The 24380-nt window shown below is 45.9% G+C and overlaps 2 protein-coding genes across 4 annotated transcripts; one reads left to right on the top strand and one right to left on the bottom strand.

Annotated features, from left to right (window-relative positions):
* The first annotated feature begins 10082 nt into the window (after positions 1-10082).
* LOC123395983 (cytochrome P450 94B3-like) lies at positions 10083-11897 on the top strand. The gene has a single exon (XM_045091007.1). It carries the CDS (start codon positions 10199-10201, stop codon positions 11738-11740), a length of 1542 nt encoding a protein of 513 aa, XP_044946942.1. The 5' UTR covers positions 10083-10198; the 3' UTR covers positions 11741-11897.
* Positions 11898-12234: 337 nt separating this feature from the next.
* On the bottom strand, positions 12235-15907 carry LOC123395299 (pentatricopeptide repeat-containing protein At1g52620). Of its 3 annotated transcripts, none has more exons than XR_006609696.1 (2): positions 13173-15907; positions 12235-12931 (listed from the first exon to the last, which is right to left on the bottom strand). XR_006609696.1 is itself a non-coding variant. In XM_045090280.1 (2 exons), exons 1-2 carry the CDS (start codon positions 15776-15778, stop codon positions 13696-13698), a joined length of 1962 nt encoding a protein of 653 aa, XP_044946215.1. In that variant the 5' UTR covers positions 15779-15907; the 3' UTR covers positions 13543-13695. The 3 variants fall into 3 exon arrangements, 1 of the variants encoding a protein (XP_044946215.1); XR_006609697.1 differs by having other exon boundaries at positions 12235-12926; XM_045090280.1 differs by lacking the exon at positions 12235-12931 and having other exon boundaries at positions 13543-13745; positions 13867-15907.
* Between the last annotated feature and the right edge of the window lie 8473 nt (positions 15908-24380).

Raw genomic sequence — 24380 nt, 5'->3', positions numbered from 1 at the left:
CTAGCGTGCAAATTCCTATCATCTTTCTTCTTCTTTCTAGGATGACTAGGTGCATCAGTGCTAACTCCTTGAGAATCTTGTTCAATTCTCTTCGGATGACCCTCGGGATACAAAGGTTCCTGGGTCATTCTATCGCCTCTAGTGACGACTCTAACAGAATTTTCATTCAACTCATTGGGCAAGTCATTTTGAGCCTTAAGTACTTGTTCTACCTGAGTAGTAACCGTAGAGGCATGCTTACTCAGAAGCTTAAGATCATTGACATTTCTGTCCACACAAGAACTCAAATGACTAAGAATACGAGCATTATGTTCCAATTGTCTGCTAACATAATCATTGAAACTTTGTTGTTTGGCAACAAAGTTATCAAATTCATCCAGGCATAAGCTAGCAGGTTTATCAAAAGGAATATCACTCTCATCGAATAGAATACCTCTTTTCTTCGGAGTTGGCTTAGGAGGTGGTTCGGGAATAGTCCAAGAATTCTCATTGCACAAGATGTTATTTAGTAGAATCTCAGCTTGTTTTACGGTTAGTTCCCTAAAAACACAACCGGCACAACTATCTAGGTGGTCTTTGGAAGCATCGGTAAGTCCATTATAGAAGATATCAAGTATCTCATTCTTCTCAAGAGGGTGATCAGGCAAAGCAATCAGTAGTTGGATGAGCCTCCCCCAAGCTTGTGGGAGACTCTCTTCTTCAGCTTGAGAAAAGTTGTATATTTCCTGCAAGGCAGCTTGCTTCTTATGGGCGGGGAAATATTTTTCAGAGAAGTAGTAGACCATATCCTGGGGGCTACGCACACAACTAGGAGCAAGACAAGTGAACCAGGTCTTAGCATCATCCTTTAGCGAGAAAGGAAACAGCTTGAGCATATAGTAGTGGCGGATCTTTTCCTCACTAGTGAATAGGGTGGCTATATCATGCAGTTTGGTAAGATGGGCTACAACCATTTCAGACTCATAACCGTGAAAAGGATTAGATTCGACCAGAGTGATTAACTCAGGGTCGACAGAGAATTCATAATCCTTATCGGTCACAAAGATAGGCGAAGTGGCAAACTTCAGGTCGTATTTCATCCTAGCGTTCAGAGATTTTTCTTTCCACTTGCGCAGAAGTTTCTCAACATCATAGCTATCCTTACACGCAAGAAAGTCCTCAGCTATCTCTCCCTCCATAACATAGCGCGTATCAGGCATATCAGGCAATTCAGGCATAGTAGCAGGTTCTACTTCAATAGTATCAGCAGTTTCAGAAGTATCATCACGTCTAGCAGCAACTCTAGCAATATGTGCATCAAGGAATGCACCAAGTGGCAAAGCAGTATCAATCATAGCATCATCAAGCATAGTATCTAGCATAGCATCATGAGGCATAATATCAAGCATAGCATCATCAGGCGTAGTATCTAGCATAGCATCATCAGGCATAGTATCAAACATAGCATCATGGGCAGCAGAAGTAGCATCATCAAGCACAAGCGACATATCAAGATTTCTAGCAGGAGGTGAAGTCGCAAACTTACTCAGAATTGAAGGTGAATCAAGTGCAGAGATAGATGGCAGTTCCTTACCTCTCCTCGTAGTGGAAGGTAGGATTTTAGTTCTTGGATCCTTCGGATTCCTCATAGAGATCAACACACGTCAATCCCAAGTGACTCAGAGAATATAGTTGTGCCTCCCCGGCAACGGCGCCAGAAAAAGCCTTGATGTCCCACAAGCGTATGGGATCGCAGCAGTTTTCGAGGGTAGAGTATTCAACCCAAATTTGTTGGTTCGCACGACGGGAAGCGAAAGAATATTCTCAAGTATTAGCAGCTGAATGCGTCAGATTCAACCACACCTGAAAGACTAGTGTCTGCAAGCAAAGTATCAGTAGCAAGGTAGTATGATAGCAACGGTGCGAGAAACGATCTATTGACGGCAGACTATTCCTAACTGTTGTATCAATGGCACCAGCACGTTGACGGGGGATTATTCTTGAGAAGAATGCTTCCCCGACTACGGCTCCAGAAAAGTCTTGCAACAAGTAGCAGCGGAGTAGCAAGGAACAGCAGTAGCAGCACCAGCAGCAAAGTAACAAGTAACAGCGGTAGTGGCACCAACACCAAAGTGGCCCAATCCCTTTTGTAGCAAGGGACAAGCCTAGACAAAGTAACGTAGCGAGAACTAGTAGTAAAACACTTATAATTCATGGTGTTCCCATTCAATTGTGAATTCTTACCGGCCCTTTCTTCAATTATGCTTCAAGTGGTGCTTACCTATCTCTCCCTTCAAGTTTCTTTCAAGAATAATAAGTTGTATGCTAAATACGTTGCTTCTCATCAATTTAATTTTATGAAGGATGAGCATAACATAATTCTTATTGTTGTTCTTCCTTCTTCCAAGAGATTTCAATTCTTCTTCTGGAGCGGCTCATGATATCAACTCTTTGTCTCAAGTGTTCTTCAAGATTCTTGTGATAGTAGTTGTCATTCTCTTATTCATTCTTTGATCCCAATGATCTAATTTTAGTCTCTTGTTCCGGAGGCATTGTGATGTTGTTCTTTGGGTCAATCTTGTTGTTTTGTCAAGATCATGGTGTTCCCTTGTTCTATTTAGTTGTTTGTTATGAATCTTGTCTAATTCTCCCATCTTATCAAATTTTTTGTGCCCTTTTCCTACCGAAGTGTTGCCGAAATTTTCTGTGAATTCCTGCTTGTTTCTCTTATCATTCCTCATCGCCTTGCAACCTTCAAGGGTCGTTGGTTTCACTCGTTTGTCAAAGAAGCGATTAAGTTTTACCTCTTGCTTTCTCATCCTCTTCCCCGTTCATTCTTGGATCTCGGGTCAAGATCCTCTTGTGGTGTAGGAGAGTTGTGACAGCCCGAGACCGACGTTCTAGAAGATTCCCCTTCTATTCTGTTTCCGTCGTGTGTTTATTTTTATTTGTCGCGTCATCATCGCATCATGCGCATCATCTGCATTGCATCGGCACCCCGTTGCCGCCAGTTTTCAAAAGCTGCATTCGTTGATAGTTGTCGGTTCTCGTCGTTGTCCGTTCTGAGCCTGACCGCACACGCACGCGCCCGCGGCATCGTCTAAACCCTGTTTTAAAAGTGTGCGTAAAACTATCTCTGATTAGGTTGGAATTTGACATGCGGTCTTATTTAGATATAGGTAGGCCGCCTGTCAAATTTCGTCGCAATCGGAGTCCGTCTGGTACCCGAACGGTCGACCGTAGCGGCACCGTATTCGGTCTTTCGTCGGGCGTTTGTCGGTGTTTTAAAATACGTTGCCGGGTGTCGTTTCCCTCTTTTATCCAGCTAACCTACTCTACACGGGCACTTAGCCCATCCCGCGTCCGGAATTGTTCGATTCCGACCGCGCGGTTGGAACCGGGGCGAAATTATGGTAAACCTAGCCCCCCTTTGTCTATAAATAGACCCCCATGCTTTGTTTTAGACACCCACCCAACTCCTCCTCGGGATCCGCGCCCGAGACCCTAGCCCTAGCGCAGCCACCTCTCTCTCTCCTCTCTCCTCCCCTCCTCCCACGGGCCCGCCAAGCCCAGATCGGGCCCGGATGAGCCCATCCGCCGCCGCCGCTCGCGAGCCACTCCCTGCCGAGGCAGCAACCCCCGCACCCTAACCTGCACCTTCTCTCGCCGGCCGCTAGCCTCGTGCCTCCTGCCGGATCTGCGGGAGCTCCTCCGCCGGAAGCCGGAGCGCCCTGCTCGCCGACGTGCCTGTGGCTCCCCGCCGTCATCCGGTCATCCCGCCCCGAGCTGCCCCGAGCTCGTCTCCCGTGGAGCCCCGTTGGCCCCATCGCCGGCCGGATCAGATCGGGATCCGGGTCGGAGGGGCCCATCCGCGCCTCCTCAACCGGTCATGCCCGCCTTGTTGCTAGCCACCGGAGCCGCGCCGAGCGCCGCCGCTTCCCCGTTAGCCGCGCATCGCCTTCGCCCCCGTCGTCCCTAGCGCGACCCGCTTCAGATTGGGATCCTGCTCCATTGACCGCAAGGTGGGCTGGCCCAATGGAGCTCCTCCCTTCGCCAGCCCAGCTTGCAGCCTCAGCCGGCCCAGCTCCCGCCGGTCCCAGCGCCTCCTTCACCGCCCCGAGGCCCATCCCCCTCTCCAGGCCTCGGCCTCCTCCTCCGCGACATGGGCCAGGCCCACCAAGGTGACCACCCCCCCCCCCCAACCTCTCTATTTTATGCCTAGGTGCATGCTAATTATTTTACGCCCACAGTTAGGCCCGGTAGTTTATTTTCTTTTTAGGGGTTTTCGGAATTATTAATTCCAGAAAATTTGACGAATATTAAAACGTCCGTAGTTTTTAATCCGTATGTCGGATCGGAGCGAGTCGTATATGAAACTTGACTAGTTTTCCGCTTACATTAATATTTTGCAACTTGCATGCATGTTTGAAGTGAGTTGGCATGCAGTATGCCTAGTTTTGCGTGCTGTCCCAATAGGGGATCGTCCCGTTTTTATTATTGTGCGTGTCCGGATTGCTCAAACTCCGTACATAAAAATCTCATGTTTTAGGAACCCTTTTGCTATGTATTTTAGAGTAGTTGTTGGTATTTTTGCTTGTAGGATTCCGTAGCTAGTTTGCTATACCGTGTTTAGGACATTATCTCGCATATACGTGTGGTGATATTCTTGTGTTGCAACCCCTCATGTTATATATGTTTTCGGGGTAAAAAAGTCCATAGGATTTAACTGTGCATTTAGTTTTAGCTTTTGAGCAAGTTAGTTCGCGTGATATTTTGCATGTTGCCCTTTTGTTTATTTTGTGGGTTGTATTCCGTGCTTGATATGATTAAGTTGTCAACTAGAGAGTTGCTCTTGGATGTTTAGTCTAGCCCCTGGTAATTTTGGTTCCAATAGAAATCCATGTTTAGGTGTGGTTTGCTTGCTCTCAAGTTGCTAGAAAATAGTGTTGTTTTAGAGATGCTGAAATATTTCTAAGTCTGAAATCTGTTATATTGCGTTGCTGTCTTTGCATGAGTTTATCTAGTGATCTGTAGCTCTTTTGAGGTTGGTGAAATGGAGTTAGTTGTAGACTTTAGGATTCTCTAGCATGCTGTGAATTTTCATGCCATTTGGAGTCCTGTAGCTTATGGTTTTGCTGCTGTCAATATGCCTTCAGATCGAAAGTTGCAGTGTCATAAACTGTGGTTTTCACTAAGTCTGAAATAGTGTGTGAGATGCCATCTTGTGACTTCTTTTCCCAGTGATCCATGCTTCTATACTAGGTGTTGTTAGTTGTATGTTGTAGTGCTTCTTGCCCTCTATCGTCTCATGCCTTGGTTGAGCATTTTGGTTTTGTGTAGCTCGTAGTTGTGGGGTGTAGAAAATGCTATGTGGCTGATTTTGGCAGATTGTACCGTAGCTCCATTGGAGATGTTCTCTATGTGTAAATTGCTTGTAACAACACGTAGAATCACGTGAACCTATTTTTTTGCTGTTTAACAACTATTTAAACGCGTTAGTTCAGATCTGGACAGAATTATAAATTAACATGTGAGGTCGTTTCGGAGGTGCTCTATGTCATTTTTGACCTCGTTTAAAATGCCTAGATAGGTCGATTAATTACGCTTCACCTCTTGCCATGTTTAACCACATTTAATATTGCCATGTACCTAATCGGGATAGAACTAAATAACTCGTATGTGGAGTTTCGTCAATATGCAACTCGTTGCATATTGAACTTCACTTAATGTGTAGTATTTGGTTGTTGTGAATTGACATGCCGTGACTTGCATGTATTCAGCTGCTCATGCATCATATGTGGATTGCATCTTGACGTGCATGTGTCGTGGTGAATAATTGTGTTGATGCTTGTTTCCGGTTTCTTTCGTCCCGATAGAGTTCCGCAAGCGTGTCAGAAAGTGAGGACCCGTTCGACTACGTCGGTTCGTCTTCTTCACGAAGTCGTTCTTCTTCCAAGCGGGATCTCAGGCAAGATGACCATTTCCCCAGATAGCATTACTATCGTTGCCATGCTAGTATTACCGTTTCTATCGATTATGTCTCGTTGCCTACCACATGTTAAATATCAGCCTCCCAACATTGCCATAAAAACCTTCAACCTGTTCACAACCTAGCAAACCACTGATTGGTTGTTACCGCTTGCTTAACCATGTGTTAGCGTTGCTAGTTGCAGGTGCAGTTGCTTCCATGTGAAAACATGGGTTCCTTGTTCCATCACCCTATTAAATGCTATCTAATTTAATGCACCTATATACTTGGTAAAAGGTGGAAGGCTTGGCCTTTCTAGCCTGGTGTTTTTTTCCACCTTTGCCCCCTTAGTTTCAGCTATCGGTGTTATGTTCCATAATTGAGCGCTCCTAAAACGATCGGGGTTGTTATGGGGACCCCCTTGATAATTCGTTTTAGATTAAAGCTGGTGTGGCAAGGCCCAACATTGGTTCTACATTTTCCCAACATAATAATTTTGTTAACACTAAAATACATAGGGCGTCATGAACCCGAGGAGTAATTTTACATAATACAGGGGGCCAGTGCTGATGGTGTTGGTCCCAAATGGTCTGCCTGCGGGGCCACCACGAGGAAACTCGAGGTTTGGCACTCGTAGCTAGTTCCATCCGGTCGTGTCCTGAGAACGAGATACGTGACTCCTATCGGGTTCGTCGACACGTCGGGCGGCCTTGCTAGATTAGTTTTACCTTTGACGAATGTCTTGTGCATCGGGATTCCGGTGAAGCTTTGGGTAATCTCAGAGTTGAGGTTTCCCACTAAGGAGTCTGACGAGATCGCGAGTTTCGTGATTAAGGATTTCTATGCGGCTTGTGGTAATTTGTGATGGATTAGTTGCAGCACCCCTGCAGGGTTAAATCTTTCGGAAAGCCGTGCCCGCGGTTATGTGGCAACGTGGAAACTTTGTCTAACACGGGTTCTAGACAACTTGAAGTTAACTTAATTAAAACTTGCCAACTGAGTGCGCAACCATGACTGTCTCTTTCGTGAGTTCCTTCTCCGATCGAGGACATGGTGGGGTTATGTCTGACGTAAGTAGGTGTTCAGGATCATTCATATGATCACCAGTAGTTCACGTCCGCTATGCGTAGATATTCCCTCTCTTTATTCTTGTACTCGTAAGTTAGCCACCTCATATTATGCTTAGACGGTTGTTGCAGCCTCACCACTTAACCATACCTCACATATTAAGCTTTGCTAGTCTTGATACCTTTGGAAATGAGATTGGTGAGTCCCGTGTGGCTCATAGATTACTACAACACCAGTTGCAGGTACAGGTAAAGGTTATTTGACGCGAGCGCGTTGATTGTTCATTTGGAGTTGCCTCTTCTTCTTCTTCTTCATCGATCTAGGATGGGTTCCAGGCCGGCAGCCTGGGATAGCAAGGATGGACGTCGTTCTTCTTTTCTCGTTTGTTTTCGTCCGTAGACGGACCCTGCTCTTCTTCGTGATATTTATGTATTGTATTGATGTGACTATGATGTAGCTTGTGGCGAGTGTAAGCCAATTCCATATATCTCCTCTTTTCAGTACATGTACTTGTGACGATATCCATTCTTGCGAAACGACGAGATGCGCTTCTATCCCTGACGAGGCTCTCGTGCTAAATTGAGGATAGGATCGCATCTTGGGCATTACAGTTCTCTCCATGAGACTAGCATGTGTCATAGACACACTAATCTCTTCGGCTAAATCGTATTCCTGCGGGCAAAGTGTATTCATGACAACTTCCTCTACGTCCAACATACCGTCAAGGCACTGCATTGATGGAAAACACCTCCCTGCTACTTAATCTAGACATCGCCAAGGCTTTCGACACCGTGTCGTGGGAGTATATCCTAGAGTTGCTGCAATAGTTAGGCTTTAGTGCACGCTGGCGAGACTGGATAGCACTTCTTCTATCCACATAATCATCGTCCTTCCTACTCAACAGTGTCCCCAGACAAAGGGTGCGTCACCGACGCGGCCTACGACTGGGTGACCCCCTGTCGCCTTTCCTTTTCATCTTGGCGATTGACCCGCTTCACCATCTATTAGACGTTGCAGCAAGGTTGAACATCATAGCTCCACTTCCTAGAAGGGAGATGAAGCTTCACATTAGCCTATAAGTTGACGACGTTGTAATCTTTGCTAACTCCGTCAAGCATGAGATTTATGCTCTTATGCACATTCTCCATGACTTTGGTGCATCTACAGGCTTGCACATTAACCCGTCCAAATCCACGACGCTTCGGATTATATGCGACAACCTAAACCTCGGGAAGTGTTAGAAAGCTTCGGAGGCAGTCTTGGTCACTTTCGAACGTCTTACTTGGGGCTGCCTCTCACACTTGCTAGGATAAGATTGCCTAATCTGCAATTCATCATCGATAGGATCAAGGACAGGCTAGCGGGCTGGAAAGGGAAGCTGCTTCCCATTGCTAGCAGACGAATACTAGTAAAATGCACCCTTAGCGCCATGCCAACCTTTGCACTGTGTGTGCTCCAAGTGCCAAATAAGCTCCTCAAAGAAATTGACAGAAGTAGAAGCAGATTCCTCTGGAAATACGAGGAGGAGATCACTCGAGGTAGCTGCAAAGTGAACTGGCCGATAGTATGCTCACCAACATCAGAAGGGGGGTGGAATCTTAGACCTTGAACGTTTCAGCTGTGCCCTTAGACTTCGCTGGCTTTCGATTGCCTGGTCAGACCCGAGTCACTGCAGCAACCCCGACACGGCACTCTTCGCGGCCGCGACGTCGATCACGATAGGTGACGGCGCCTCCGCCCAGTTCTGGACCTCTTCATGGTGTCGGCATCCCACACTGGCGACCGCCTTCCCACTGCTATACAAACACTCGAAGATCATCTGGAAGTCCAAGGTTAGAGGGAATATCAAGATCTTCGCTTGGCTTCTAGCGCAGAACCGTTTATGGACAAACGACCGGTTACAAAGACGCGGATAGCCAAATAGCTACTTCTGCCCTCTTTGTGTCCGCAATCTGGAGACGACACAACACCTGCTCTCGGAATGCCCTTTCTCTACGGAAATATGGACGAGGGTGGGCACAAGAGGCGGCTGTCAAGAGGTCTTACCGACCAACCATGAAACAAAAGGGACTGTCATAGAGATCATGAAGAAGATGGTGAATGTGTCCCAACCTTCGCAGAGGGGAGCAAACAAGGCCACCGCTCTCCTGACATGTTGGGAGATCTGGAAGGAGAGAAACGGCTACGTTTTCGGGGGTAAAATGCCTTCTGCTGAGGATATCATGAAGGCCATCGAGAACTCCATTCAGCTAGGGAGCCAGGCAGACGGAACATGTCTAGAGAGCCCATTTTGAAATCTGCTGTGAGGAGTCCGAGTCAAATCCCGAGTCGAGGCCGACAAAGGCCGTGCCTCGAAGTTGCACTTGTAAACTGATCCTAGGACCTACACCCCACCTTTTGTATTTCCCATTGCTTCCTCCTATTGAATGAAATGCCAACGGTTTGCTGGATCTTTCAAAAAGAAATCCTCCAACCCCTTTCCTCTCCAATACCTTGAACATAGGTAATAGGATCGCGTGTCATCCTAATATAGACCTAAAGGGCTTTTTCGGCGAGCCGGGCGCTGTTCCTTCCTTTCCTCCGACGGCTGCTTCATTCATGTGAAAATCAAGTGATCCAGATATTACTTTAAAGCGACCTACAAAGTAGCTAAAACGATTTACATAAACCCTTAAAAAATGATTAACATAAAAACAAAACATCATAGCCTTGGCAGCGGCGACCCCTGGCAAGGAAACTCAATAGAGTTCCAGAACAACAAAGGGAGCAGCTCTTCGTGAGGAAGAAGCAGGACAGGACAGAGGAGGAAGCTGCTGAAAGTGAGGGGGCGCAATTAAAAACAGCACGACTATGGATTAGCCCATCCGTTCAATTAAAAACACCCAGGACACACTTGTTATTCTAATCCGGAGTCACAGTTGACCTCATTTGCCTCCATCGCAAGGTCCTGCCTTGGACGACAAGCACATCACAACTTGCCATGTGTGATGATAGGGCAGGCTCATCTTTGGAAATATATAGAATATTCAGGTATAAACCAACCATCTTCATCTTCAGATATGGAGTATTGGGTTGGACAGTGCAACTTGAATCTGCCTGCAAGGCCCGTATATATAAACCAAGAGGACCCTCCGTCAAAATACTCACAGTTCGACAGCAAAGCCAAGGTAAAAGTCAGAATCAATGGAGCTCCCCTCTTCTTCTTCTTCCCTGCTACTCATCCTGCTTCCTCCCGTACTGTACATCTCCTACCACCTTGCGAGGACCCTCGCCAAGAAGAAGCCCGCCACCCACGGCCTCAGGAGGCACCCGCTGCTCGGCCACCTCCCGGCGTTCCTCAAGAACCGCGACCGCTTCCTCGAGTGGTCCACCGAGCTCATCGTCGCCAGCCCCGACCTCAGGATGGGCTTCTGGATCCCCGGGATGACCACCGGCATCGTCACCGGCAACCCGGCCGACGTCGAGCACATCCTGCGCACCAACTTCGCCAACTACCCCAAGGGCGAGCGCGCCATCTCCATGCTGGTGGACTTCCTCGGCCACGGCCTCTTCAACTCCGACGGGGAGCAGTGGCTGTGGCAGCGCAAGAACGCCAGCCTAGAGTTCACCACGCGCTCGCTCCGCGGCTTCCTCGTCGACTCCGTGCAGGCCGAGGTCAGGGACAGGCTGCTCCCGCTGCTGCGACGCGCCGCGGCGACCGGCGTGGTGCTCGACATGCAGGACGTGCTCGAGAGGTTCGCCTTCGACACCATCTGCATGGTCTCGTTCGGGCACGACCCGTGCTGCCTCGCCGACGGCGGGGCTTTGACGGAGGGGAAGTCGGACTTCATGCGCGCGTTCGGCGAGGCGCAGGACCTCATCGTCAGCCGGTTCCTGGACCCCGTCGCGGCCTCGTGGAAGATCAACAAGTGGCTCAACGTCGGCAAAGAGCGCCGCCTGAAGAAGGCCATCGCCGAAGTCCACGGGTTCGCCATGGAAATCGTCCGCGCCCGCCGTCAAAGCGCGTCTGGGGAAGAAAACAGAGACGACGTCCTGTCAAGGTTCGTGGCGAGCGACGAGCACGGCGACGAGGCGCTCCGGGACATCGTCCTCAGCTTCCTGATCGCCGGCCGCGAGACCACGTCCTCGGCGCTCACGTGGTTCTTCTGGCTCGTGTCGTCCCGGCCGGACGTCGTGGCGCGCATCGCCGACGAGGTCCGCTCCGTCCGGTCCATGACAGGCACTCGCCCCGGCGACCCGTTCACGTTCGACGCGCTCCGGGACATGCAGTACCTGCACGCCGCGCTCACCGAGTCGATGCGGCTCTACCCGCCGGTGCCGATCGACTCTCAGTCGAGTGCCGCGGACGACACGCTCCCCGATGGCACGCATATTGGCGCCGGCTGGAACATCACGTACAGCGCGTACGCCATGGGGCGGCTCGCGGCCATATGGGGCAAGGACTGCGCGGAGTTCAAGCCGGAGCGGTGGCTCGGCGAAAATGGCGCGTTCCGGCCGGAGAGCCCGTTCCGGTACACGGTGTTTCACGCCGGGCCGAGGACGTGCCTCGGGAAGGAGATGGCCTACGTGCAGATGAAGTCGATCGCTGCTAGTGTGCTCGAAGAATTCACGGTCGACGTCGTCCGCAAGAACGCCGGCAGCAGCGCCCCGGAGCACGTGCTCTCGGTGACGCTCAGGATGAAGGGCGGCCTGCCTGTGCAAATAAGGAGAAGGGTGGAAGCGTAGGACGAGCAACTTGATGCTGGGTCTTCAGAGCAGTGGCCAGTGGGCTATTTAACAATAATGTCTGTAATTTTACGTCATAAAAATGTCTGTAATTTGATTCTGTTGTACATTTTTCTATTCAGAATAAACGGATGGTCCATTTTGGCTGTGTTCGTAATAGCTGATCAATCAAATCAGTGATCCAATACTTTCTTTACAAAATTAATTGGTCATTAATTTCAGATGAATAGCACAGCAGTGATTATATGTGTACGCTAGTATTTTTTACACGTATTGGGCTTCCACTAGTCGCTAGTGAACAGTGATCATAAAGCAATTACTTTTATCAATTAGTATTTTCTCGGTTGATTAGGCGCATTAGCATCTACACCTACTACATCTCACAATCAATCGGTGACTACCTTGATTCCAGAGATTTTTCAAACGTGCCTTCTAAACCGTGACGGAGGGAGTAGACACCCGCTAATTGTTAGTGGTTAACAGGTGTTGCCTTCTTCCCTAAAAAATAGACATGTGTTGCCTTCTGTTATTCCTCCCACTACTATGCTCTGAACTCTAAAGTGTTACAAATCCTTGAAAGGACCAACCTAGATGTCTCATAGAATTATCATCGCTCAACAGTTTTTCGGGTACCAATCAGAAATTTTCGGTCTGCTGAGAAAGAGCACCAGGCCTCATGCAAGACACCTGACACCACCGCAACTTCCAGTTAAATTTTATTTTTACCCGCTAACTATCAGTTAAATTGGCCGTCTTGGTTTTCAGTTCCTTGATAGTATCTGTGTAATGAGAAATATTGCGTTCATCAACCTCCATTTGCTCAGTAGAAGAAATCTATGTTCAGCCTTTGGACTCAGTAGGCTCATGGAACACCAAATATGGCTGCAAAGTGTTTGTGCACACCAAATTCAAACAGCCAAAGCAGTTCCACGGAGCTCCTTCCAATATCAATAGATATCAGGAACACCATGCCATGTAAACCCTAAGTGTGGGATCTACCGATTGATTTGCAGTTTATTCACCTGCTTAACTGCACGAGCACTTGTTGAGAATCCACCTTACCACAAAATTAAATTCACATCAGATGCCTATTCAAGGTTTTTTTTCTTGATCAAGAGCAATCACTCGGTGATATTTATAAGGAGATCCGCTCCCAATGTGAATGTGAAATCGGCACCTTCCTGACCTGACCTGACCAAAATGCAAAATGTGATCCCAAGATTAGTACACTAGAACGTATGCAGAGCCAGTTTTTAGCAAATTAACAATGTGTTCTGAGGGTGGCATTTAAGCAGTTTTGCATGTCCAATATTAAAATTCTAAACTTATATTGTCATGGTCTCATGGAATGTCAACAAGCCAGAAAGAATTTGTCACAGGAGATTCAAGCAAGGTCTATTATCATATATTAATATGATATCAAGATTATTACCTTCAGGGAGACCATTTCTACTGGAGATCTAGTGATGCATTACCAGTGCTGGCAGAAATGTCCTGTAGATATGGTATTACGAACCATTCTACTCTTAGTCTTTACTTGCTGATAGGTGTTATCCCTCATTCGCAAGTGCCAGAAACAAGTAAATTATGCTCCATTTGTTTTCAGGATCTACATTCTTCAAGATATAACCGCAGAGCACTAGAGACTTCACAGCCAACTGACTTTGCTACGTATTGATCAAATAGTATTTTGTGCCTAGAGGCTAACTCAAGTTGATCTCGACGAAATTCATTAGGCAGGATGCTCCTCCAATCCCTTGATTTGCCAACAGAACAAAATCCATAAAGAAGTGCAATGAAAGTGACAGAGTCTGGTGAGTAGCCTTTGTTAGCCATCTTATTTATTATGTCCAATGCGTTACCAAGCATATTGTGTCTGCATAGGCTGAAGATAATAGCATTGTATGCTGCATACCTTGGATCCCATTTTCCATTAACCAAACCCTTGAATATGTCTAAAAGAGCATCCTTCTCATGCATCTTAACAGTACCACTGCAGTTTGAACTGACGATACAAGCCATACTGTTAGTGAGACCAGTAACTAAACAATGCAACGTAATATCACTAGGAGAACACTGATTAATCAGCATGTGTTCGAAATATGCAGCAGCTTTGATCGCTTTACCTTTTTTAAACAGGCTACCAATTAAAATGGTATAAGTTATCACATTCGGGAATAGACCTTCAAGTTGCATGTTTGTGAATATATCTTCTGCAGCATCTGTATCACCTAGCTTGCAGTATCCATTTATTAACGATGAGTACGTGACAACAGTTGGTTGGCATCTCCTTTTCGTCATATCGCACAGTAACCTTAGAGCTCCACTCATATTGCCTTGTTTAACATAGCCAGTGATAAGAGTAGAATATGTAAACTCATCTGGGATACACCCAACCTTTCTCATGCTGTTCATGCATACAATTGCCTCATCCAGCATTCCAAACTGACAGTGTCCTTTTATCATAGCATTATAGCCAACGACGTCAAGACGGACACCCTTTTGTTCCAGGAATTCAAATATTTTCCTTGCCTCGTCAAGACTCTCATTCCTAATGAACCCATCAATCAATGTGGTGTAAACAAATTTATCAGGGTGGACATTTTGCTCGAGCATCTCTGCTAGAAGGTTTTTGGCTGCAGGGAGCATATGTTTCTTGCATAGGCCACTAATCAGTACATTATATATGTTAGTGTCAGGGAGAAGCTGCCTCGCTGTCATCTTCTCCCGGACAAGCAATGCCTCACTAACTTGCCCAGCAACAACAAGACCGTGAATCAGGGCTCCAAATGTGACCACATCAGGAATATACCCTCTTTCCATCATTTCCATAAGCAAATTGGATGCATCCATCACTTGTCCTCTAATGCAGAAGCCATGAATCAATGAAGTATAACTGAATAGATTTGGGTTTACCTCCCTCCTAATGGCCTCCCTCAACAGACGCTCAGCCTCTTGAACACGCCCTTCCCGGCAGAGCCCAGATATCAAAGTACTAAAAGTGATGACATCAGGCTCACAGCCACTTGCAAAAATCTGCTTCAAGACTACCATTGCCTGTGGTGCAGACCGGCATTTGCACAAAGCATCGATGACACTATTATAAATCTCGATGTTGGGGGACAATCTCCTTTCCTGCATCTCTGCCAGCAAATAGGTAACCTTCTCAAGATCACCCTTCCTCCCCAGCCAGCTCATAAGAGTTCCATATGTTACCACAGTTGGCAATAACCCCTTAATCTCCATCTCACCCAAGAGCAGCAGTGCCCTGCCCATGTCGCCCCGTCGACAATACCCATCGATCAAGACATTATAGAAGACAGTATTTGGTACGCACCCCGCCCCCCACCTCGCCTCGATCAACTTCACGCCCTTCTCAACCCGCCCTTCCAAGCAAAGGCCCCGGACCATCACACATGTGCTGTAATCGTCCGCGCCACCTTCCTTGGCAAGCATTTCGTCATACAGCTTGTGGGCGTCGTTCCACTGACGCCGCTCCACAAGGAGCCTGAGCAGGCAGTTGCTGTGGATCGCCGCAGGGAGCATTCCGTATTGCCTCCTGACGCGCTCGCACATCTCGGTGGCCTTCGTTTCGATCCCGGCGTCGGCGTAGGCAGCCACAAGCTCGCCGAGGCAAGCATACGTGGGCGCGACGCCCGCGAGGGACATGTCCTGGAGCGTGGATTCGACGGCGTCGAAGCGACCGGAGTGGGCGAGGAGGCGGAGGAGGGCGGAATGCGCGATAGGCGTGGGCGGCGGGAGTTTGTCGGCGTCATGGTGGCGGCTGCCGGAGTGGGAGCGGGACCAGGAGAGGAGCGCGAGGGCGAGGTCGGGGTCGCGCAGGGAGACGACGGCGTCGGCGAGGCCACCGTCTGAGAGCGGGGAGGGGAGGAGCGCGGCGAGGGAGCGGGCCCAGGCTGGGTTGGTGGAGCGGGTGGCGAGGACCCGAGCGAGAGACTCCGCGAGGGCGGGCGGAATCGGGGTGTGGGTGCGGTGACGGCTTGGGAGCGCGGTGATGCGGGGCAGGAGCCTGGACATGAAACGGTGAGGCGGCGGCCGCCGCTGCGGTGGGAGGAGGAGGCCGGAAGGGTGGAGGGACGAGGTAAGCAATGCGGCGGCGCGGGGCGAACTAGAGAACGGCCTTAAACTCCAGACACCAGCGGCTACTTTCCGCTGCATCTCGGCCGTTCGTTAATCGGCGAGGTCGTATGCTTCCCAGACTGCATCCAACCGTCCGCCGAATTTGCCTGGCAGCTGCGTCGTTTACCGAGACAGCCGGGAGGTTTTGCTGACACTAGACGAGCCTGCATGTTTACTCAAATCTTAGAATCGGATGAAACATAGATCGGACGGTGCAAACCCTAGAATTTGGCTGAACTGCAGCTGAACCGCCGCGTGGCGGCCGAAGTGGGAGACGGAGGTCGTCGGGGCTGACTCTGTTGTTGGATGGCTACCAAAGGCACTCGGAGGGGCCCCCTCCCCCCCCCCTCCCCCGCGCATGAAGGGAGCCTGAGGTGCGGCCAACTCCGACAGCGCCGTGCTGCCCGAGTGCCAAGAGCTCGGCACACAACCGCAGCTCGACGGTGGTGGCGTGCATGTTGTCCGACCGCCAGTCAACCGCGGCAGGCGGCGGCAGCGAGCATGTCCGAGGTGGTGCGATTGGGGCGATTGGAATCGTCGGTTCCTCGAGGCGGCAACCCGAGCTTCAACGACAGTCGATGAAGTGGAGGCGACAATTTCTGAGTGTGAGAATAAGTTGGCATTGAGGTGGGGTGGTGCGGGGAGACAGTGAGAAAATTTTAGGTCGGGCAATGGTATTCTCGCACGTGCAGTTTTAGTATGGTATTGTGATAGGGAGGACCTATATTTAGGTATTGGATAGCAAAATTTAGCTTATTATATATTAGAAAAGGTACTGATGATACTTTAGGTACATTATCAGTGTCGTTTTTAGACCTAAAACACTAAAATTCCAAAAAAATTGCGGGTGGAAATTCGAGTTTTTTTGTGATTGTGTGCTCATTTTTGGGTATGTGTTGGAATGCCCTAAAGGCTACAACAAAACCACTGTCAAATTTACAAGTTCTGGAGTACTTAAACTTGGAGCATTCAAATATTTCATCATAAGTCTATTAGCATACTTATTTTTGCTGCAAATGTCGTATATCAAAAGTGCCAAACCTTTATAAGGTCATTTCTAAATAAAATAAAATTTACAAACAAATTTTGCAAGAGGTTAGGGCGTGCTTATCATATCCAATGTTGTTTGTTAGGAGAGATGTGTTTGTTCTAACCGTACAAGGTTAGGGCATGGGAGATTGCTGAAAAATAGCTTTCCATGTTTATTGATCGGGGTGCCCATTTAAAGCCCGAGAGAGAAGGATTCAATCTAAAATTGTAAGATGTAATTAACCTCATATATCAACATACTCATAACGAGATGTAGGGATATTACCCATCTCGTGGGCCTGAACATGGGTAAAACCACCATGTCACGTGTGTGTTCATCGAATCTGACATATAAAACGGGGTTCTTGTGTTTCTCGACCTATTATTCATGTTGCACATGTACCATAGTGTGCAAGATTGAAGGATCAATCCCCGGTCGTGGAATATTAATAATCCACAACTGAAAAAAGATACTAAACTGATAGGAGAGTCTTGTCGGCCCGCTTATGGACACTGTCGCGCCGCCATGGATGCTGAAGAGAATGACACTCAATGTAGGGTTAGGACCAGATCCAATCACATATATCTCCAACTTGCCGATCATATCCCCATGATCGTTGTTAGGTGTGCACATCTGATATGTCTTCAGTTTATCTACTTTTCTAAACACATTTGCTATTATTTTGGCATCTAATTTGAATGATTTGAGTGAAACTAACCTAGATCGACGTTGTTTTTAGCAGAACAGTCATGGTCTTATTTTTTGTGTAAAAATACAACTGCTTGGAATTGGATGGGAATTTTTGAAGATTTATTTAAAATGTATAAAAATACTAGAGTCAAGAAGTATCGGAGAGGAGCCACCATGGGCACATGGATAGGGGACACGACCCCCTGCCCCCTAGTCGACCACGTTCCATGTGCCCCCCGGAAATTGCCCTCACCTAATTCCTATGCTATAAATTCACATCTCCTCAGAAAAAATAAAGCATAAAGTTTATCTCATTTTACGATATGGAGCCGCCACCACATCCTATTATTCGCGTGGAGCCCTAATCTGGAGCCCGTTTCTGGATCCATAGAGAGGGATTTCTCGCCGTCTTCATCATCAATCCTTCTCCATCAACAATTTCATGATGTTCACATCCATGCGTGAGTAATACTTTGTAGGTATACTGGAAGTAGATGGGATTTGGATAAGATCTCTTATGTAATCGTTATCAGATTTGTTAGGTTTTGATCCCTAGTATCCACTTTGTTTTGAGATCAATATTACGTATGCTTAATGCTTGTCACTAGAGCCCAGGTGTCATGATTTCAAGTATGAACCTATTACGTTTTCATTAATATATTTGGGTTATTGATCTTAACTGCAAGTTGTATGCACTTGTTATTGTTCTGAACCCTAGACCCCAAAGTGAAAACAATTGTGATATTGTGCGAGGATGATTCTAATTTGAGGATTACATGTATTCACTATGTGTTAATGCTTTGTTTCAGTTCTCTATTAAAAGGAGCATCTTAATTACCCTTAGTTTCCGTTAGGAACCTGCAACCACGGGAGGGTAGAACAAAATATGTTATGCAAGTTCTCATCACAAGCATGTATGACTATATACGGAATATATGCCGACGTGTGATTGATCAATTGGAGCTTGTTTGTATCGCTCTAGGTTATGATTGTTGCATATTCAATCTAGTTTGAACACCCCATCACTGATGCTCTACTTGTTAAAAACTTGTTAATATTTTTGCTACTACTACCGTTACCTTATCACTATTGTTGTCTTATTAATATGTTACTCATAAAATGTTGCAAGAACATCATCTATTAAGGTGTAGTTGAATTGGAAACTAAACTGCTAAGGCTTATAAATATTCTTTGGCTCCCCTTGTGTTGAATTAATAAATTCGGGTGAAATACTATCATCGGAGACTGTTGTGATCCCCTACACTTGTGGGTCCTCAAGACTATTTTTCTGGCGCCGTTGCTGGGGAGCATGGCTCTATTTATTAAGTTCACTTGGGAGTCAATTATCCGCTGCAATTTATCTTTATTATGAAGAACATCATGGATTCCAAAACTAAGATCATGCCATCTAAGACGAGGGGGTAAGGAACTACCAACTAGCTCTACTCTTGATTTTTCTTCTGTTTTGACTCAACTTGTGACACTACCACCAGATACTTTACATGACGATATATCACACACAATCGACCCTAGCTCTACTCTTGATGATACTTGTGATTATTCTTTTACTCTAGTTGGTAATACTGTTCCACTTGGTGAATTACCAAATGCTCATATTGCTAAAGCTAAAGAAGCAAAGAAATATGAATCACCTACTACACCTAGTACTCCTACTAGAACTAAAATATTTGATGTGCATATCCTTCATATGTATTTGATGAGAAGATTGTGGAGATTTTATGGCTTATGATGCTGATAATGGTATAAAGGGCTTAATTGCTCTACATAAGGAGAAAGCTATGAATAAAATGATGAACCTTGATCTTAAATTTTCTACTTTTCTTATTTTTGTTAATGATAAGGATTATGAGTTCTTGTTTCATCCTGAACTAATAGTTTGCTAGAATCTGATCCTTTTAATGACTATGAATCTGAAAAACGTATTGCACACTTGACTAAATTAAATGATATTACAACCATGTTTACCCAAGAGGAAAATATTTGATATTATTATATTCTTAAATTGTTTCTTTTCTAAGGGTGATGCTAAAGTGTGACCCACGATATGATACACTACTTTTATGAAAAATATTTTCTGTCTATATAAAACAAGCTGCCTTGCAGGATATTTATAACTTTAATCAACTTGAGGAAAAATGTACCCCTCAAGCTTTGGGAGGCACTTTACTCATGGCTTTCTTAGATCATCATGTCAAGGATAATGAAATTCTTCATATCTTTTATAATTGGCTAGCCACTAAATCTTGCAATTCGTGATCACATGATGACCCACAAGTATAGGGGATCAATTGTAGTCCTTTCGATAAGTAAAAGTGTCGAACCCAACAAGGAGCAAAAGAGAATGATAAGCATTTTAGCAAGCTATTCTCTGCGAGTGTTGTGAGTAACAATGATAGATAGTTTTGTAGCAAGATAATTCGTAACAAGTGACAAGTAATAATAGTAACAAGTGTGTAGCAAGATAGCCCAATCCTTTTTATAGCAAAGGATAGTCCTGAAGGAACTCTTATATAAAGTAAAACGCTCCCGATGACACATGGGAATTTACGTCTAGTCATTTTTATCATGTTTAGTTGATTCACATTCGTTACTTTGATAATTTGATATGTGGATGGACCGGTTCTAAGGTGTTGTTCTTACTTGAACAAGCAACCCACTTATGGTTACTCCTTCTCGCAAGCCTAAACAACTACGAAAGAAGAATTAGGATAAATTTAACCATGGCACGAAACATATGGATCCAAATCAGCCCCTTATGAAATAATGCGTAAACTAGAGTTTAAGCTTTTTTTACTCTACCAACCAATCATCTACTTATTATTCCACATTGACTTCATTTAGGCCCATTAGATTGTGAAGTGTCATGTAGTGAATGTTCACACGACACCACTAGAGGAAGCAACAACAAATACCAAATTCATATGATTACTTATAACAAGACTTCTCCCATTTCCTCAAGAACAAAAGTAACTACTCACACATTATCAAAATGTTGAAGATCAGAGGTGTAATAATGATTATTAAGGATCTGAACATAATATCTTCCACCAAGTAAACCAACAAGCATCAACTACATGATGCAACCAATACTACTAGTAACCCATAGGTACCAATCTAAGGTTTTGAGTGTTGGGGAACGTTGCATGGGAAATAAAAAAAATTCCTACGCACACGCAATACCTATCCATGGTGATGATCATCTATGAGAGGGGAGAGTGAATCTACATACCCATTTAGATCGCTAAGCGGAAGCGTATATAACGCGGTTGATGTAGTGGAACATCTTCGCGATCCAAATCGCAGCCCGTCCCGCGGTCTCATCACGATCAGTCCCACGATCCCATCACGATCCATCCCGATCTAGTGCCGAACGGACGGCACCTCCGCGTTCAGCACACGTACAACTCGATGACGACCCCCGCCTTCTTGATCTAGCAAGAGGAACGGAGAAGTAGATGAGTTCTCCAGCACAGCGGCATGGGGGTGGTGGTGGTGGATCTATTCCAGGAGGGCTTCGCCTAAGCGCTGCTGAAAACCGATCTAGAGGAGAAATAGATCTAGAGAGAAGTAGAGGGAGCACGTGGCAATTAGGGTTTGCCCTCACCTCTAAAACCTCTAGTATATATAGGAGGGACGGAGGGGAGGAGGCAGCCTCAAACCCTCAAGGTTTGGCAGAAATTGGAGGTGGAGGAGTCCTACTCCAATCCTACTAGGAGTAGGATTCCTCCTCTCCACTTGGAAACCCTTTCCACCTTTTCCACCTTTGGGTTTCTTTCCTTCCCACCTCCAATCTGCCTTGGGCTTTAGTGGAGGCTTCGGCCAGCCCACTAAGGGCTGGTCCACGTCCTCCCACGGCCCAAGAGACCCTTTGTGGTGGGTGGGTCCACCTGGTGGATCCCCGGAACCCATTCGTCACTCGCGATACACTGCCGGAAATGCGTGAAAAAAATTCGGAGTTCAAAACCCACTTTCCTATATATCAATATTTACCTCCGGACCATTCCGGAGCTCCTCGTGATGTCCGGGATATCATATGGGACTCCGAACAACTTTCGGTTATCAAACACACATAACTCAATAATACCGAAACGTCAGTGAACCTTAAGTGTGCAGACCCTGCGGGTTCGAGAACTATGCAGACATGACCTGAGACACTCCCCGGTCAATAACCAATAGAGGGACCTGGATGTCCATATTGTCTCCTACATATTCTACGAAGATCTCTATCGGTTGAACCTCTATGTCAAGGATTCATTTAATTCCGTATGATGTTCCCTTTGTCCTTCGGTATGTTACTTGCCCGAGATTCGATCATCGGTATCTCCATACCTAGTTCAATCTCGTTACTAGCAAGTCTCTTTACTCGTTCCGTAATACAAGATCATGTAACTAACTCCTTAGTCACATTGCTTGCAAGGCTTGTTGTGATGTTGTATTACCGAGTGGGCCCCGAGATACCTCTCTGTCACACGGAGTGACAAATCCCAGTCTTGATCCATGCCAACCCAACAAACACCTTTGGAGATACATGTAGAGCACCTTTATAGTCACCCAGTAACATTGCGACATTTGATACACACAAGGTATTCCTCCGGTGTCCGGGAGTTGCATGATCTCATGGTCATAGGAACAGATACATTGACATGTAGAAAACAGTAGCAATAAATTGACACGATCATATGCTACATTTATAGTTTGGGTCTTGTCCATCACATAATTCTCCTAATGATGTGATCCGGTTATCAAGTGACAACACTTGCCTATGGCCAGGAAACCTTAACCATCTTTGATCAACGATCTAGTCAACTAGAGGCTCACTAGGGACAATGTGTTGTCTATGTATCCACACATGCATTTGAGTTTCCAATCAATACAATTCTAGCATGGATAATAAACGATTATCATGAACAAGGAAATATAATAATAACCAATTTATTATTGCCTCTAGGGCATATTTCCAACATTGAGATAAAGATCGAATACAACAGATGAACTAGGGTTTGAGATGTGATGGTGCTTGTGAAGATGTTGATGAACATTGGTCCTCCCATGAAGGAGGAACCATTGGTGATGACGATGGCTTCGACCTCCCCCTCCCCGAGAGAAATTTCCCGTGCAGAACAAAATCAATCTGCCAGAGAAGAAAAGGGCCTATGCCCAGGTTTCCTCATCGAGACGATGACGCTTCACCCCAAAAGTATCTTCTTATTTTTTTTCTAGGTCAAAATACACCTTACAGCAGAAGAGGGAGGTCGGAGCACCTGCGAGGGGCCCACAAGCTAACACGACGTGCACAGGGGGGTGGGCGTGCAACTTGTGGCTAGAAAGTGGCCCCCCTATGGTATATTTTTGGCGCATAAGTTCTCATATATTCCACACAAAAATTCCATAAAGTTTCAGGTCATTTAGAGTCTAGTGGATTTTCACCCCTTTTCTTGGTTTTGACGTCTATAATTCCAGTTCTCGACAATTTCCCTCTTTGTGATGTACCTTGTAAATTCAGAGAGAAAAGGAATAAGAATTGTATCACAAAGTGGAATAATGGACAAGAATACTATAAATATTGATAGGAAATCATGATGTAAAATGGACGTATCATCATGCAGCGAGACCTGTATGCGCCACCAATGTTGGTGCGAAAAAATGACAGATCTCGGGGTAGGGGTCCCGAACTGGTGATCTAAGAACGATGATGAATATGAAGTAAAAGAACATAGATTTACCCAGATTCGGGCCCTCTTGAAGAGGTAGAACCCTACATCCTGCTTGTATTGTATTGATTGTGGATGTGGTACAAAGTACAAATGATCTACCTCGAGATCATGTTCTAAGTAGCAAATTTGTATATCTAATCGAAAGAATAAAACCCCTAAGCTTATATAGTCACTGGGTGCATCTAGGGTTTACATATGGTCAGTTACAATCCAGGAATAAACATGCCAAATATTCAAATAATTCAAACAAGCCTTGAAGTATATGGTACTGCAGCCAAACACGATGGTGTAGCACTTTCATGGAAGTATCCCAACTAGTTAAGAGGAGGGGAGAGTATTTATAGTGGTGCTTCTATCACACACTGGGTGTCATAGTTCTTGTGGAAGTAACTACTTGAGCTTCTACAAATATCGTTTATTGTCCAGGTGGACGAATAACCAAATTGACAGTGATAAAATATTGTTAGTAAATAGGGTTAAATATAATGTAAGTAAATAACATGAATAAAAGTAGTTGTGTTTTCTGCAATTAAGAGATTAGGCACAAAGAGAATTCAGTTCATGGTAAGAGTGTATCAAATGTTCTAGTGCGACGGTAATACCAGTTACCTTGTATCATATTCATAGTATTTGATATATGTTTCTGTAGGCAATTCACCCTTAAGTTATAAAACTCCTCTTCACGTGATTACATTTCATTCTATGGTCTAGTTTCATCGTTGCCACAGAGTGGTCGTCTCCATAATTAAGGTCCTTAGAATGGAGCCATGCATTAGGTCTTGTGGTTCACCGTCATCTCATATTATCTTCGGTCCTCAGAGCTATCTCCACCTATGATTTCAGAGGTCACAAATTTCCTAAACAATACGTTTTACCTATGTAGGTCTTGACATCATGTTGTCTGGGGCCTTAAATTGGACAACACACAAAAAGTTTACTAGAACATAACAACATACTAGAAAGATCAGACTAGTACAAATATAAATGCCGACATATAGATGAGGCACGAATGAATCTTACCACTCCCTTCATCTCCCATGCCCAT

This window comes from Hordeum vulgare, chromosome 5H (assembly GCF_904849725.1).
Source record: "Hordeum vulgare subsp. vulgare chromosome 5H, MorexV3_pseudomolecules_assembly, whole genome shotgun sequence".
Taxonomy (NCBI): domain Eukaryota; kingdom Viridiplantae; phylum Streptophyta; class Magnoliopsida; order Poales; family Poaceae; genus Hordeum; species Hordeum vulgare.
Note: the sequence above shows the minus strand (reverse complement) of the source record. Positions and strands in the feature narration are given on the sequence as shown.